This window comes from Theobroma cacao, chromosome 5, assembly GCF_053813885.1.
Source record: "Theobroma cacao isolate CCN51 chromosome 5, ASM5381388v1, whole genome shotgun sequence".
NCBI lineage: Eukaryota > Viridiplantae > Streptophyta > Magnoliopsida > Malvales > Malvaceae > Theobroma > Theobroma cacao.
The window spans coordinates 36,436,427-36,455,040 of NC_142643.1; the positions used below are offsets into that span (position 1 = coordinate 36,436,427).

The 18,614-nt window shown below is 30.2% G+C and overlaps 1 protein-coding gene and 1 non-coding gene across 3 annotated transcripts; both read right to left on the bottom strand.

Annotated features, from left to right (window-relative positions):
* Nucleotides 1–433: 433 nt before the first annotated feature.
* LOC148762826 (small nucleolar RNA snoR8a) lies at nucleotides 434–526 on the bottom strand. The gene has a single exon (XR_016026860.1). It is a non-coding gene; the product is annotated as a small nucleolar RNA snoR8a (small nucleolar RNA).
* A 9,077-nt stretch (nucleotides 527–9,603) lies between these two features.
* On the bottom strand, nucleotides 9,604–13,877 carry LOC18599071 (Calcium-dependent lipid-binding (CaLB domain) plant phosphoribosyltransferase family protein). Of its 2 annotated transcripts, none has more exons than XM_007028880.3 (3): nucleotides 13,508–13,877; nucleotides 12,826–12,893; nucleotides 9,604–12,449 (listed from the first exon to the last, which is right to left on the bottom strand). In XM_007028880.3, the coding sequence occupies exon 3, from the start codon at nucleotides 12,409–12,411 to the stop codon at nucleotides 10,081–10,083; it is 2,331 nt and encodes a 776-aa protein (XP_007028942.1). In that variant the 5' UTR covers nucleotides 12,412–12,449; nucleotides 12,826–12,893; nucleotides 13,508–13,877; the 3' UTR covers nucleotides 9,604–10,080. The 2 variants fall into 2 exon arrangements, with proteins under 2 accessions (XP_007028942.1, XP_017976599.1); XM_018121110.2 differs by having other exon boundaries at nucleotides 12,826–12,896.
* Nucleotides 13,878–18,614: the final 4,737 nt, after the last annotated feature.

Sequence of the window (18,614 nt, forward strand, 5' to 3'; positions counted from 1 at the left end):
CTTATATTTATAATAGTATAAAAATTTGAAATTTATTTAACTTTAACTTTTAACTTGAGCTGAATTCAAATTAGTAAAATAAGTTAATTTAGTTACGACTTTCACAATTTACAAATACCCATTTTTTTAAAATTATTCAACTTTTACCCAATTTACCTTTTATTTAAATTTATTCCAAGTTTCTTGTAAAATGATTTTATTTAAGCTCAAATACCATAATCAAATTTCGCTAAATTTAAATTTAAATTATTAATTTGGATCTACAAAAAATTTATTAATAAAATAAAATGGTACAAATATTTACAGTTATATTTAAATTTATCAACCATAAATGCAGTCTTTAATCTAGAAAATTTCAACTTAAAAAATATAACTTAAAATATTAAACAAAATAACAACATAAATAAATAAATAAATAAATAACTGAAAGGGTGAAGTTCAGATTCTATGATTGTAATAAAAGGTTTGTCATCTCTAAATTAAGCAAGTTAGAACGAGAAATTATTTTTATAATCATCACTAACTCCATATCTCCGTTCTTCATTTTTTTAAAAGAAAAAAATTAAATCAACTTATTTTGCTAATTTGAGTTCAAGTCAAATTGAAAACTAAGTTAAATAAATTTTAAATTTTTATATTATTATAAATATAAGAAAAAAGAATTTATTTACTGATTTTATATTATTTTATTATAACGTAATGCAATTATTCATCTAAATTTGACTTTAGGTATGAAATTTTTATGAAATTGTTTTTATAGAAAGAGAATTCAAACTTAATTTTTACAAAAAATTAAATTAATGTACATATTTTAGAATAAAATAATCAAGTAAGAAAATATTTATATATATATATATATATATATTTTTTAACACCATAAGTCTTTTATATTTAAATATTTGGCTTAGTAATAAGTATATCGATAACATACTTAAAGATTTGTATTTTTAAAATTTTTTTCAATTTAGTCTCTCAACATCTCATTTTTATTCAATTTAGTCCTTCTACTATATATATTTGTTCAATTTTATCCCAATAACGTGGCAGAATTTTTTATTTTGAAAATTTTTTTGATTTGCCATGTAGCACTGACCTGTCAGCATGTCAGTATCACGTCAACATTGTCACATCATCATATTAGTGCCATGTGGCATGCCACGTGTTCATCTCAATGTCACGTCATCAAAATATTTCACATCATCGCTGACGTCATCCCTTTTAACAGTAAAATTGGATACCATTAAGGGGAGGGACTAAATTGAAGAAATTTCTTAAATCAAGAGACTAAATTGTCCTCTTTTTTTTTTTAAGTTCAGGGACTAATTGGACAAAATTAAAAAGTACAGGAACTGAATAGATCTTTTGACTGATTGCAAATCAATAGCAAGAAACAGACAATTGGGAAATTGCTTTATCTGGTAAGTTCATTTAACTTACTAATTAGGGTTCTCTTATAAATTGTAATATTATATATATATATATATATATATTTTTATTTTATTTTTTTTCATTCAAAATTCTATGCAAGTTATAAAGGAATTTGAGTTTCAAGTCTAAATCATTTGAAACCGTTTATTATTATTATTGCCATTTGAAACTATTATAAAATTGAGAAAGATGGTGAATTTTAGTATATTCGGAGTCAAGAGCTACACAACTATACATATTACCTTAAATGATTGATTATATAAAAAACTTAAGTTGATTAAAAAACAGTCCTACTGTATATTGAATGAATTTCTAACAAAAACTTTACAATTAATATAAGATATTGTGGTTTTAGTTTTTCCTTTTTTTTATTATGATTTTGGATTAAAATGATGATGGATTTATACACGTGCACTATTATACACATGAGACTTTCAAGAAGTTGCTCCAATTAGTCAAGTAATGAATTTTATAAGCTAAAGTATTCAAATAGTGTTTGTACTCATGCATTTTTGTCAATTTAATCTCTCGATTTTAAAAATTGAAACAATTTAGTCTCTCCCCTTACACCATTAATATTTGCCACATCACTTTGACATGATGATATGGTAATGTCACGTGGTACTGACATGATGATGTGGTCATGCTGACATGACAGATCAAGAAAAAAGTTTTCAAAAAAAAATTTGAACTACGTCATAGGACTAAATTGAACAAAAATGTATAGTATATGAACTAAATTGAACAAAATTAAAGTGTTTAGGGACTAAATTAAATAAAAAATATTTAAAAAATACAAATCTTTGAATGGATGATACATATCTATGATTGTAATAAGATGTTTGTTATGTCTAAATTAAGTAAGTTAGAATGAGAAATTATTGTTATAATCATCACTAACTCCATATCTTCGTTTTTCATTTTTTTTAAAGAAAAAATTAAATCAACTTATTTTGCTAATTTGAGTTCAGGTCAAATTGAAAACTAAGTTAAATAAATTTCAAATTTTTATATTATTATAAATGAAAGAAAAAAAAATTATTTAGTCATTTTATATTATTTTATTATAACGTAATGCAGTTATTCATTTAAATTTGACTTTAGGTATGAAATTGTTTCAAAATTTTTTTTATAGAAAGAGAATTCAAACTTAATTTTTACAAAAAAAAAATTAATGTACATATTTTAGAATAAAATAATCAAGAAAAAATATATATTTTTTAACACCATAAGTCTTTGCATTTAAATAGTTGACTTAGTAATAAGCATATCAATAATATACTTAAATATTTGTATTTTTTAAATTTTGTTTCAATTTAGTCCTCAACATTTCAATTTTGTTCAATTTAGTTCTTGTATTATATATTTTTGTTCAATTTTGTCCCTATGATGTGACAGAATTTTTTATTTTGAAAATTTTTTTGATTTGCCATGTGGCACTGACTTGTCAGCATGTTAGTACCATGTCAACGTTGTCACGTCATCATATTAGTGCCATGTGACATGCCACATCATCATCTCAATATCACGTCATCAAAATATGCCATGTCATCGCTAACGTCATCCCCTTTAATAGTAAAATTGGATACCGTTAAGGGGAAGAAATTTCCTAAATCAAGGGACTAAATTACTTTTTTTTTTAGTTTAGAGACTAAATTGGACAAAATTAAAAAGTACAGGAACTAGATAGATCTTTTGACTAATTGCAAATCAATAGCAAAAAACAGACAATTGGGAAATTGCTTTATCTGGTAACTTCATTTAACTTCCTAATTAGGGTTCTCTTAGAAATTGTAATATTATATATATATATATATATATATATATATATATATATATATATATATATAGTTTCATTCAAAATTCTATGCAAGTTATAAAGGAATTTGAGTTTCAAGTCTAATTCATTTGAAACCGTTCATTATTATTATTGCCATTTGAAACTATTATAAAATCGAGAAAGATGGTGAATTTTAGTATATAAGGAGTCAAGAGCTATACAACTATACATATTACCTTAAATGATTGATTATATAAAAAATTTAAGCTGATTAAAAAACAATCCAATTGCTATATTTAATGAATTTCTAACAAAAACTTTACAATTAATATAAGATATTGTGGTTTTAGTTTTTCCTTTTTTTATTATGATTTTGGATTAAAATGATGATGGATTCATACACATGCACTATTATACACATGAGACTTTCAAGAAGTCGCTCCAATTCGTCAAGTAATGAATTTTATAAGCTAAAGTACTCAAATAGTGCTTGTACTCGTGTATTTTTGTCAATTTAATCTCTCGATTTTAAAAATTGAAACAATTTAGTCTCTCCCCTTACACCATTAATATTTGCCACGTCACTTTGACATGATGATATAGTAGTGCCACGTGGTACTGACATGATGATGTGGCCATGCTGACATGGCAGATCAAGAAAAAAGTTTTCAAAAAAAAATTTGAACTATATCATAGGATTAAATTGAATAAAAATGTATAGTATAGGAACTAAATTGAACAAAATTAAAGTGTTTAGGGACTAAATTGAATAAAAAATATTTAAAAAATACAAATCTTTGAATGGATGATACATATACATATTAATAAGCCAAATGTTTAAGTATAAATGATTTATGGTGTTATCAATATAAATATTTTTTTACTTGATTTCATAATAGATATATTAATTTATCTTCTTTGAAAAAATTAAGTTTGAATTCCCCTTTTATAAAAAAAAATTTCAATATTTTATAGAGTTATTTTTATAAATATCATGATTAAAATCATTATCACTTAAAATTTCTCATTTTCTTATTAAACTTGATATTATTTTTAATGAGATTATTTCATAATCCATTTATCAAAAAGAAACAAAAAAATTTAATTACCTTTTTTAATATATGTATGAAAATCAAAGTAAACCCATTAATTAAATGCTTTAATGACAAAATAATTTACCAAAAAATCATCTCATTTAACTTGTGATTTTGAGTACTTGATTGCTTTTCTTCTGAGATTAAAATTAAAATTGCCAAAAAATCATATTTCTTTTTCTCTTTCCCCTTCTGCAGTGGTGCCTCTGATTGAGTGTTTAATGTTAGCTAAATTGAATTATCATTCTTTAAAGATAATTGCACCTTTGTTTCTTCTTGTGTTGTCACCTGACTGCAACTGCATTCGCACTTGCACATTGCAAGGGATGGTGACCTCCTACCTTACTTGTCTATGCTACAGGGAAACGGAGCAAGTTTCTGATAGGGCTTTCAATTGTATCCACAACTAGTTTCAAGAAGAAGAGTTTCCATATGCAGGTTGCAAGAGGTACATATGTAGTTAACCTGATTACTATGCAGTCTTTAGACTTATTTTTGAAGTTCTTTAATAAATCAAATCAAGAAATGCCAAATTAACTACTATGAGTTGCTCAAATATTGGTAAACACAACTATAGTCAAACTAAACCTCTTCCGGGAAGAGAATGATTTGGAGAGACAGAGAGTAATACATTTTAATTTTAGGAATGTTCATTCTGAAGCCTAAACTACAATGGAATTTCAAAATATTCGTGGAAATATTACCATGAAAATATTTGTTTAAGTCAAAAGTAATAAATGTGATTAAAATTTTAATCTTAGAATGAAAGCAATATTTTGTCAAGTACTCAAAATGACAATGTTAAATGAAGTGATTTCTTGGTAAATTATTTTGTCATTAAAGTATTTAATGGGCTTACTTTGATTTTTATACTTATATTAAAAAAAGGTAATTAAATCTTTTTGTTTCTTTTTATAAATGGATGATGAAATAATCTCATTAAAAATAATATCAAGTTTAATAAAAAAGGCAAATTTTAAGTGATAATGATTTTAATTATGATATTTATAAAAATAACTCTATAAAATATTGAAATTTTTTTAATAGAAGGGGAATTGAAACTTAATTTTTGCAAAGATGGTAAATTAATATTGCTATTATGGAATCAAATAATCAAGCAAGAAAATATTTATATTTATTTTGTTAATATCATAAATCTTTTACACTTAAATATTTAGTTTATTAATAAATATATATATAATCTATTCAAAAATTTATAATTTTTTAAATATTTTTTATTTAATTTAGTTTTTAAACACCTCAATTTTATTCAATTTGATCCATGTACTGTATATTTTTGTTAAATTTAATTTCTATGACATAGTTTAGATTTTTTAAAAATTTCTTCTTCGATCTGTCACATCAGCATTGACATGTCATCTTATTAATGCCACATGACATTGCCATGTTATCCTAGCAGTTTCACATGACATTATCACATCAACATACCAAAGTGATGTGGCAAGCAAATATGTCACGTTAGCGTTAATATCATAATTTGTAACGACAAATATTAATAGTGTAAAAGGGAGGGAAATTGTTTCAATTTTCAAAATCGAAAGACTAAATTAATCAGATTTTGAGTATAGTGATTAAATTAATAAAAATACATGAGTACAAAGATTATTTGAATATTTTATTCAATTTTATAGTATATAAAGCCAATCTAAGAAAATGGTAGAAGGTAAAAAAATACAAGCTCGATGAATATCTATTGGTGAGTTTGAATCTCAATTAAGGAATGTAAGAATTTGCTTGTTGAGATTAAGAGTGAGGTAATTAATATCAATTGTGAAACTTTTTTCTGGTACTACCGAGATTCGAAGAGCTTGAAAGATGTTTTTCTAGCAATTTGGAAGAAAAACAAATGCAAAGAATGTAGAGAAATTATTTTTGATATAATAAAAGCTTCAAACATTCACTTAGCAATAAATGTGAAGTACAGTAATTATTCTTAATTTCTTCTAAAGATGAAATTAACAACACATTTATTTCGTGCAGTAAAGTTTGAAATTTGTGAACGGAGACCAATGGGAAGTATAAAAATAAGAATTATGAGAGTTGAAGAGAAGATGAGCCCAATTTGGATACTCTATCTCTGAAGGCCTAGATCAAGCCGGTTTCTTGCCACTAGTACCAGGATGTGCAAAGGAAGAATAAAGAAAGATTTTCTAGATCACCACATTTTAATGTTACTAGTTTTTATATATGGGCAATGATGTTTACAAGTTAACTAAAAGTTCCTAGTTTTTTTTTTTTTTTTGGATATTTTAATTAATTGTTGTTTTATCCAAGTTATGGTTACTTTGTTAATTTAATTATCGTTTATCCAAGATCTCTTACTTATTTTTAAGGTGTATCGATTTCTGTTGTTTATTCTACTAGGATAAGGTCATTAGGACTTTTTTAAATATCAAATATTTGAAATATATAATTAACTAATGCGCTCATTTTATTTCAATAATTGAACAATTAGTTATCGTTTCATTGAATTTTAATTTTATTACAGTTTCCATTTACTTTATTTAATGTACTATTATTCCTTCCACTAATTGTTATTTTATCTAAAACAATATAATTAATATATACAAATATAATTTTTTTATTACTGATATGTGTGTAAATATGTTATTATTTTTTAAAAAAAAGTTACTGTTATTATTATTATTATTATTATAGCATTCCGATTATCATTGCCCCTCAATATTTTTAAAATCACTATGATTTAATGAAAAAATAATTATAAAATATAAAATATTTCGTAACAATTGTTCATAAAACCAAAACTAAGGATGGCAATGAGGCGGGTTTTTGCCCGACTTGAACTCAATCCGAATTTTGGACAGGCCTTGATAAGCCATTTCACCAATGGATTTTTCGGCTAATTTTTGGATCATTATATATAGCTGACACGTGGCTAGTTATTTATTCCTCACTTAATAATTTTTTTAAAATTTTTTGTTTTTTGTTTTATAATAAATAGCTAAAACTCTTTAAAATTTTAGAAAAAATGAAACAAACAAAAAATCTCCAAAGATTCATGTAGCAACCAGACCACCATCAACTCTGATTCTAATCAGTATTTCTAAGCCACCAACTCCCTTATGGCCTAATGGGGTTCGCTTTTTTTTTTTTTACAATACAATTAAAAGAATAGTACATTAGATCAATAATTTATAAACTCACAACATAACACCAAAAGTCAACAATTAAAAACTTAATCCTAATATATTAAATAGTATATTTAAATTTTATTTTTTTGAATTTCAATGTTTTTGCAATATTTTGCATGTGGATTAAAACTTTTTTATTGTTTTTATATTAAAGATGATCATATACATTCAAAAGCTGAAGAAAAAACTAATAAAAAAATCAATCCCCATATTGCAAGACAAATATTTAGTATATAATAATTCACACGCAATTTAAAAAAAATATGTAAATTCTAAATTCATACATAATCATATATACATATATATATATATATAATATGTTTGTTATAATCATGGCAATGCCATGTCAACATCCAAGCTAGGTGTATTTTGGTTGCCATTAAAGCCTTTTTTCTGGGTCCTGTCCAAATAAATGTTTGATATTTTATAAAGTGCTGATGGTGGGTAAGAAAACTGGCGTTTCTGATGTTTAAAGAGGATACAAAAGGGAGGAAGTAACAGATTTGGGAAATATGTTCCCAGCTCCTGGGTTTCCTTTTTTGATTATGATAGGTCATGTAAAATGGTCCCAAAGCATGGATGATGGATCCATTGAAATAATAAATAACATATATATATATATATATATATATTTATGTTGCATTAACTCATCTACCTCACATCATCCCTCAATACTTAGCTTTCTTGCATTGTACTTGGTACACCAGCTTCCACCCATAAATCTCCATCTTTTATGTGTTACATTAATTCAACAGGATATGCTGCCCCTTTGGGCCTTTGTCTCCTTAAAAATTAAAAAACGATATTTATTTAAGAGGTTTTTTTGGGTTAAACCATACTCGGTAAGAGTGGAACTCTTTTAAAACTACTTTAATTCTAACACGTTATTAGATATATTTCCTAAAACATTTACTTTATACAATCATTATCATAGAGTTTTCCAAACTCTATAAAAAAATTTAGACTTAATATAGAGTGTTTACTTCTATTTAAACATTGAAACGTTAATTATTTAAATAAACATATAAATAAATATACTGATTAGTTAAATCTGTTTATAAAATTAAGAAACTTTCATGGATATGAGATAACTATAAAATTTGGTTAATACACACGAACTCAGTCAATTGCCACGTGGCCAGTGAGAGGAGAATAGGACCACTTGGTAAACGAGAGTAGAAAAACAGTAATATTCTAAGGGCTCCCACATTGGCAATTTGCCACCACGATACGACCACGTCCACTATTGCTGCACAATTGACGAGAGGCAGAGGCAAAGGCAGAGAGAGAAGCTAACAAAAACAGACGACCAGAGGAAGAAAGCAAGTTTACAGGCTGTAAAGAAGGAGGTTGTGGGAGAAAAAGGTCCCCACTGCCCCTAGAACTCAGAATGGGGCAGGTCCATACAAGCATTCCAAGAAGCTATGGGCCATTTTTCTACTCCTTTTAACAGTCCTAGCAGACAAAATTTGCTGTTGAAAATCAGACAGGCTCCGGTGTAGAAGGCACCCTAACTGGTCTGCTTTGCTCTGCCATGCTTCAATGGGAGAGCCCCACTCTGTTTTTTACTTTATTTTTATTTTCTTCTCGTCTTTGCTCATTCAGGAACTTTGAACACCACATTTTATGATCATCAGTCTCCATACTTTCTCTTGAAAAAAATGTTAAAACTTCGTACCAGGGTCATTGATGGTGTTAGCACCTGTAACCAAATTGTTTTATCGAAGAACGAAACAAGCGTTTTACCAGCATTTATTATAATTCCAAATGAAACGTGAGACAACTCGTAAGTCCGAGGCGTCTGCCCGTCCCTATTACTTGAATTTTCTATCAACTTGAAATAAAATAGTAAAAAGGGCAAGACAGCAAGGCAGAAGATATACGTCCTTGTCACCCTCCAAACACATCAACATCTGATTCGCGTTAGCTACGGTAGATATAGCATACATAAACAAATCGCTGTCACGATATTCCAGAGGACCAATGCAATAAATAATGCTACTTTTGGAGGAATGACACCAAACCAGTGACAGATACTTAAAAATGAAATAAAAAATTATTGTCTGTTTTATCTGTTATGAATTAGCAATGGGGTTAATCTAGTAAAGAATGCTTGTGCAGTCCCATATTCCCAACGACATTCACATACATACATTAACCAAGATTTAATATTCACACGCTTCACGCCGACATGGTATGCTCTGATCACCACTGGACAAAACGAACAACATGTCATGAAAGATGCACTAGGCTTGGCGTTACAAGGCCCCATCATTTTAAGTATCTGCTAGACGCAAATAAAGGATAGGGAAGCCTCAGCATTGGTTAAATTCCAATCACAACCTAAAAAATTACAATGAACATTGCCCATAAACTCAATTTTTAAAACAGAAATCCTATAGATAACATAAATGAACACAAATCCACAAAATCTACTACCTTCAGATGAAGGTTACACATCATACCAGAACCCAACATCCCGCCGCTGAACATACAAAAGAAACAAGCTCCATTTGTTTCCGCATCTTCTTGTCTGGATAAACAAGGGGAAAAATCCCAACTCCATACCACCTAGGGGACATCGCACATGACAAAATAGTCTTCTTCATAACATGGAATCAGTTCTTGCAGGCAACCTCCTGAAGAAATTCAGAGGCACTGAAGGAAGCTTATGGCGAAACCTTGGATGTCTCAAGATGTAAAATCCTGTGAGAAGCGCCACAACCTGGAATGGGGTGACATATAAAACAATGGCAGCAACCAGACAGAAAATTACGAACAAAGCTGTGGCTCTTGGGTCTCTCCAGCTTAAAAGAGATTGCAGCCTCTCACCCTGTGTTGCTAAATCACCAACCACTGTCTGAATTCTCCCAGCAATACTTCTCAGTCGATCATATCTCATCCTGACAACATCAGATGGCCTAGAAGTTGGAAATGTGTCAAATTCTTCATCCAGTTCATCAGGATGTGAAGAATCTGCATGAGAAAGCCGAGTGTCCATGTGAGGAGGATGCCTTGGCCTCCATCTATAATACCAAACCCCAATCAAGAAGAGGTAGAGGAAAATTGTCGGCAAAATAAGCTCAGGATAGAGGACTAGTATGATAAACAAGATGTGAATCAATACTGTCGTAATAGGGTTTTTCCAATTACAAATCTGATCAAACCATTTTCCAACAGCGATTAATCCACTCAAAACATTCATAATTCTGAAAAAATTAGCTTTGCTTCTTCTCATGCTCCACATGTGTGAACCCACATCTAGCATATACTCAACCACCTCTTTTCTCAATGGTGGTTCAGCCCGTCCTAGCCTCATTGACACAATCTGTGTGGCCTGGTGCCTCAAGCTATCAAGCTGGCTAACAGTCAACGGATGAAGATAATGCATTTTTGGCAAAAGAGGATGCGAGTACATGTGCATCATATTAAGCAAGGAAGAGCAAGTAAACCTCACAGCCAAATGAATTTCACCCATCTTCTTGACTCCATTTGAATGTAGCACCAGAAGTGGATATGAGTGAGTGTAAACCCGATCGGTTTCAAGTGTTGAGAGACGAATTCTTACCTTCCCGATCTTAGAATCCTTTGCACCTGAAGCCTTGTCTCCTCCATGCAAATGCCAGTTGTCAAATACCCCAATAGTTATGACAGTACAAGGATCGAAAACTTCCCATGTATACTGCTCATTCCACTTGGGTGCAAAGCTATCAATGATTGTCCTCGTTCGAACCCATTTTTGGCCATATTTTGCAACACAATAAGCATCAGTTGTCCCCCGTCCATCTTTTGTCTTCATTGGCATTAAGCCCTGTGCATTTAGAATCCCCAATTCCAGAACCCCAATGCTAGACTTCCACAACTGCTTTGCTGTCGGCCTCAGATCACTACTGTAATGGGTTGACTCATCCAGAACGTGATAACCACCTTCCAAACAGATCCTCATATGAATCCTGCTGGAAAACTTGGTCTCCTTCTTCTTCTCTCCTTCTACAATAACATGCTTCTCAAGATTAAACCACCTACTATTCACAGGTTTATGATCGAGTCTCCTGTCAACATATTGTAAAGGAATTGCACACTTTCCCAAAACTTCATCCTTGTTAGGAGCAACCCTGTCTTCTACACTCAGAATTAAGGGCTCCTCAAAAGGTTCTGCCGCCACAAACATCAGATCCTCATTCCACATTGGATTAATACCCCTAGCCACGGAGACCCTAGTCCTTAAAGCCTGATTTCCCAAGATAGCCCTGACAAAAACTTCAGGATACCGACCCTTATCACCTGGTAGCAAGTCCTGAGCCTCAATCACATTGACCCTCAAATACCAAAGCTTAGGAGAGAGGTATACTTTTGATCGAATATTCGCAAGACCATCAGCCCCACTAACTACAGCTGCATCCGAATGCCATGCTTCAGGAAATGCTTCATCAGCTTGAGTTCCCATCCAAACAGCCAACATCAACTCTCCCTTAGCCTTATTCCCCTGCCTATCCTCCAACCTATACCACTGCGGTGCCAGTGGACTATCCGGTGGAACCCTTTTTGGAACCTCATTGAGATCAAAGAAAACCTTCCCAATAAAGTCATCCTTCACAACATCCTTGTCCTTGACAGTAACTTCAAGCACTGAAGCCTGAAGCCTATCTTTTGAAAAAGCAAACACCTGATTCCACTCGGGATTAGTCTTCTTCTCAAAAACCCGAGTTTTACCCAAATAGTTTCCAAGCTTAACCTCAACATAAGGATCACAACTACCTGTAACATCTTTCCCTGGCAAATCCTTTGCCTTTACAACCCGAACATATAAGTACTGCATCTGCTCTACCAAGTCATAAGTGCTCGTAAGCTTGTCCCCACTGACCTTTCCACCACCAAGGTGGGGATTGGTCTCCTTAAGGGCAAAATCATCCGGTGGTGGAGGCCGATGCATCATCTTTGGATTCAGACAAAGAGACCCAAAAAACCAAAAACCTGGAAATGAAGCTCAACCAGTTAACAACTTATCCCCAAAACACAAAATAATAGAAGTTCAGCAGTTGACAATAAAATAAGGAAAAATCAGTTCAAAAATTCAAAAGTTTTCCAGAAACCTAAAAGATCGGAACAAAATGGCCGTTAATAGAAGAACAAAAAAACACTGAGTAGCCTAAATACTTGGGAAACTGGAAAAATAGGAAAAACAAAAAAGAAATCCAAAAATCCAAACATTTAAAGCAACACCAAATATTATAAATGACGCTACACCCATTTTATCATATGAACTCAAAACGACAATCGTTGAAACATAAAACGCAAAATCAGTCATGAAAGAGAAGTCTGGTAGACAAAGACAGATGACGAAACTTACAAGGTTTTTCAAGTGAGAAACGTAAAGAGAGACTTCCTTCAAACTTTCAGATCTGCGGACTTTAATACCTGCTAAAGCATAAAAATTCATGAAATTAAGCTTTTAGATCCAATTGCTAAGAGAAGCTAAAAAACAGAGTATCTGCAACTAATCCCCTGTTTGGTCCCTGAGAAAATGCATGAAAATGTATGTTAATATCTCTGGTAGGTCTATAATTTCCGATGGTGCCTGAAATAGTAAAACTATCTAAAACTTTTTTCTTTAAACTTTTTTCTTTTATTTTCAAAGAGAAAAAAGTTTAAAACTTCAGATTTTCTTTTTGTTTCCAAAACCTTTCTCAGTAACAAACTGCTAAGCCGACAGTTTAAAGCATGAAACTCCAACGTACATTTTTCATTCCCCTCGTTTTACTCGGCAAATAAACACAAGTCAAGAAAACCATAATTTTTAAAAACAAAAAAAAAAAGAAGAAAACAGAACAATGAAAACCAAAACATCTCAACTAAAATGGCGAGAAAACAGACCACATAAACAAAGCAAAAGCACCAAACTACACCATCAAAGAACCAAAACCCCCTAAAAACATCAAAAAGAACAAAAAATTAAATAAAAGAACTTATAGACTCCAATGCTCAGCGAAAAACTACCGAAAACACAAAAAATGAAAAGATATATATTATACCTTGAAGATCGGTTAATAAAGAATGAAGCGTTTGGAACCGAAAAACCCAAGCCCGATTACATCAACGAAAGACCTATCAGCAGATGATGGAACCCAAAAGGACAAGTAAAAGAACTTCCCTAGCCAAGAGGAAAAAGAAAACTTCTCTTCTTTCAAGTGAGTGAAAAACAAAAAACAAATCAAAGAAAAAGATAAGAACAAGAAAGCCCAACAAAAAAAGGTCTAGTCTATAGAGGGAGAGAGAGACGGTGCAGGTTTGCTTTTGCTTTTGCTTTTTTCTCTTTGGTTGGGATCTGATGAATCTGCGAGAGAATACTCTCTTTTTCTTTCTTTGGGGCTCACCCTCTTTGCTTTGCTTTTTTCTCTGTTGGCTTACAGTGAATGTGGGGACCCGAGTATGTCACGCCTGTGAGGAGACTGTGGTCGGGGGTTTCGCACGTGTGGGCGACCGTTTTGTGTCTCTGTTAAAAGGTGAAATGTCGGAAACAACCCTTGGGGGGTGGGACATAGCCAAGAGTGATGTCATTTCGAAGGTTCTCTCTCTTGCTCTTTTACCCCATTGGATTCCTAGTATCGATAGGGATATTACGGGGATTTCACCGACTTTGTAGTCCTTTTGGAATGTTTGTGTTGGTTGGACCGGACTTTTCAGGTCGTTGTTTAAATTACGTAAGTTCTTTTGGATTAACATCTAACGCCACCAGTGGTCGAGTTACCTTAAACGGGATCTCGTGTGAAATTTAATGCCGAGTTGGAAGTTTGTTCAAACTGTACTCTTTAACGTCCATTTGAACTTGTTTTGAGATTCTTTGAAGGGTTTAAGTAACTGCTTTTAAGATTAATTAAGATTTTATCTCCAGTAATATTTTGTATTAAATGAAACAATTGATAAATAATATAATAAATTTTAGAGTAAATTGCAATATTAATGCTTAATAATTTCTTAATGTTTCATTTTCACCCACCATTTAAAATATTCAATTTTTCCATTGGCAAATGTTTTGGTAGACATATACATTGTAAATTCACTTCAAATTTTAATGATGTATTAATAAATGAATGTATTTGGAACAAATTCAAAATTTTATAAATAAAAAAAAAACCAAGCTTTTTAAGTTACTAGTAATAAAACTTTAGGAGAAGGTCATAAACTAATTATGAAATTTATCCTAAATTTTAATACATTAAAAAAGATAATATTTATTTTAGGAATATTAAAGAGTACTTTTAAAATACTCATTAGTAAAATCTTTATTTAAAATACTGAAATTTAAGCTTACCATATTACTAAAGTGAAAATTAATGAAATTAATATTGATTTTTTTTCAATTTTTGAAAGAAAAAAGATTCGAATTTATTATTTTTGAAAAAAAAATTATAGATTAATTAATAAATCAAATGTTTGAATACAGTTAATATTAATTTAGTAATTATTGATTTTAAGTTAATAGTAAAATGATACAATTGGTTACAGACTTGATTGAATTAAGCTTTAAATCAATATCAATTCATTTGAAACGTAAATGTAATAATTTTGAAAGTAAAAAATGGAATTGACAATAATTTCGAAAAATTTAATTTCTCAAGGCCGGTTAAGTTGTTGTGATTTGGTGGGCACTAAACGGGCTTTATGGGAGCAACGCCACCGTCATAAATATTTTACTCATTTCAATTTCATCACCTAGACATGCGGTAATGTAAAGACGTCAGTCGACAAGAAACAAACTCAATACTTCAGGCTGAAACGGAGACACCCAGAAAATTACTCGAGAACGGAAAAAGTCTAGAGTCTGCCCCATAAACCATGACTGTGATTGAGCCTTGTGAAATTGGGTGACACGTACCAAAGCAAGGTGATTACGTGTCAGTTTTTGAGTCGGGTTACATGGAAAATGTATGGGGCTAGAAGGGCATGAAGCCTCCACGGCCGTACAAGGACAAAACGAAAGGGCGCCTACTTCTTAGTGGGGTGGCCTTTACAGGGATGGGATATTCCCTTCGTGTTTTATTGGGCACCACCTCGGAGCTGGCTTCGATAGCTGCAGCAGGAGCTTATGAAGAAGCCCTTCCCTTCCGTTCTGTATCTCGGATAATATGGATAAGATTCATAACTGGACTAGGGGCATATGCAGTATTGCATCATGCTTATACTGGCATACTCGGCTTTCGGCTTTGATTGATGCTTCAAAACTCTTTCTTTTCCACTGACTTATAGGAGTTCTATTTTCATGCCCTTTCATTTGATTGCAAATGTGAATGTTACGTAGTGATCATATACGGCATTTCGTTTTATGAAACAAATATATATATTTACACAAGATTTACATGGTAAGAAAACATAAATTATCTTATGCATTTGTCACGCTTCCAACCCAAAACATAATTTAAGTTCAAGACTCGAACATATAATTCTTTGTTACAAATCAAAAGAGTCAAAAAAATTTTAAAGTAAAAGTCAATAGATAATTAAAATATATTGATAGGGTCCCAAAATAAATGAGTCTCTCAAAGTATGCAATGAATATGTTGAGTTTTTGCTTCAAAAATTAACAAAAACCATTTGTTCCTATAGAGAGAAAAAAATTGAACCAATTGTAGTGTAACGGGCACGAGCAACGACAGTTGAAGCTACTAATAAAGCCCATTTCCTGTTAGGAAATGTCAAGAAATTTCTACTATCCATCCAATCATGGCTGTTCCAAGCTCATACAACCAACAAAACTGCATTGGTTTAATCATGAAATTGTGTGAAATGTCATGGTAATAATGCCTATAATTCAACATCCCATGATTAACATGGTGATGCAACTTTTCCATGGTCGGTTAGGCATAAAAGTGACAGGACATTTGAACAGAAAAAAAAAAAGGAAAGGGGGCTTGTAGGAATGAGTGTTAGGTGTGGAGGGTTCAACAGGCAATCAAAGCCCAGCCAATCATTTCTCTTTTATCATCCAAACTTCAGCCACCTCTTTTTGGGTTTTTTACAGTAAACGCCCAGGACAGTATCGAAGCAGGGCACACTGTCAAATAAATTTACCTTTTTCCACTTATATCAAAATTTTGTACTTAAGGGCATGTAATCAATGGAAATGTTAATGAAGGATCAAATCAAGAAATACTAAATTTATGCCTTCAATGCTGTACTGGGAAATAGAGTTTGGTTTGTTATGTAGCTGGATGAGCCTATTATGTTCCCAAAGCAGCCCAGCCCAATCACACTTGTAGAGAAGGTCCCGTACTGGGCTGTCAGATGTGGCCCATATACTGTCTGGTAGGGGTGTTCGTTCCAGTTTGATGTCAAAGCGAAGGTAGCGGGAGAATCTAAATCTAATAATTGAATGAGTTTGTTGGTGTTTTTGAGGCAAGCTGAGTCGTGAGTACGTTGAAGTTTAAGTATGTAACCAAAGCATTTTGCACATGAATTTTGTGAGTAAGTCTGAAATCATTGATGATGACAAATGAAAGTGTCACGGAATGTTCATGATTTTATTGCTTTTCTAACCTTCCACATGTCTTTGCTTTGCTCTTAATCGAGTTTTGTTTGCCCCACTACACACATTGGCAATACCTATTAATGTGAAGCTGAAAAACTCTTATAGAAGATATGATATAATTTAGGATTGAGAAAATTTTTTTGAGAAAATCGAAAATCAATATCAATCGTAATATTTGATTTGGTTCAAATTGGGTTTTTGTCATATTCGGATTTTGGTTCAAACATAATAACATTTACATACATACTTCATTTTTGTTTTTGTGAATTTGGTTCACAATGTAAAATAAAAAGTAGAAATTATCCAAACTTAATTGTATCTTTTGTTAATACTTATATTACTTTTTATTTTCATAAAATTAAATATTTTATTATATTTTTAAAATTTAAATAAATTAATTTAAAAACTAAATAATCAAACCAAACAACCTTTTGAATTTGGTTCAATTTTAGTATTAATTTAATTCGGTTTTGTTTGATTTTTGAGAAATCAAAATGTGCTTTAAATTTTTTTGTAAAACCAAGCCTGAATATATAATTTAAATAATTCAATTAATATAAAAAAGAAGTTATAGCACGTTTCCTTCTGTTCCCAACTACTATTTAGTCCTTTTGTTTTGTTGGTAATTCAACAAGAAATAGCAATTCCTTTGTTTTAGCTTTTCTTTAAAATTGTGAAAAAGTCTTCCTTAACTACACCTACATCCTTCCATGGTATTAGCTCTTCAATGTCTAACGGAATAGCTTCAAAAATTATTATGACTAAATTATCTTTTATAAATTTAGAAATTTACAACATTCAAATATTAATAATTAAATTATAAATAAAAAATTAATAATTAAATTATAAATAAAATATTAATATTTAGATGATCAATTATTAATATTTTAAATAAATTATAAATTATTAATACTTAAAAATTAATAATCATAATAACATTTAACTTAGAAATAAAACAATAATATTTTTAAATATTAATGATTAAAATATTAATATTTTAATTATCAATTATTAATATTTTAAATAAATTATAAATTATAAATATTTAAAAATAAAATAAAAATCATAATAATATTTAAATTAAAATAAAATATTAATATTATATAATACTAATGATTAAATTATAAATAAAATATTAACATTTAAATTATCAATTATTAATATATTAAACAAATTATAAATTATTAATGTTTTAAAAATAAAAAATATGAATAATCATATATTTAGTAAAAGATATTTTTATCTTTTTATCTTCTATTTTTTACTTCAAATTTATTTTTACTAATCAAATATAATAACTTTTCCTACTTTATTCTATTCATTGTACCAAATTACATAATAATTATTTTATTCTATTTTTATCTTATTTATTCTTACAAAATAACTATTCTATTTTATTATTGTTTATTTCGCAAACGACATTAGTGGTGAAATAAGATTGATACATATGCTTAATAACCATTGTTAAACCAATGTAATAAGCATAATTTGTCTTGCGTACATAATTATAAATTTTTAACATTTATCACTAGAAAGAGGTTACCTAAAACTACCCAAATTTATGACAGTATTTAATTGAAGGTAATTGACCCAATTGATAAGAAAATAAAACT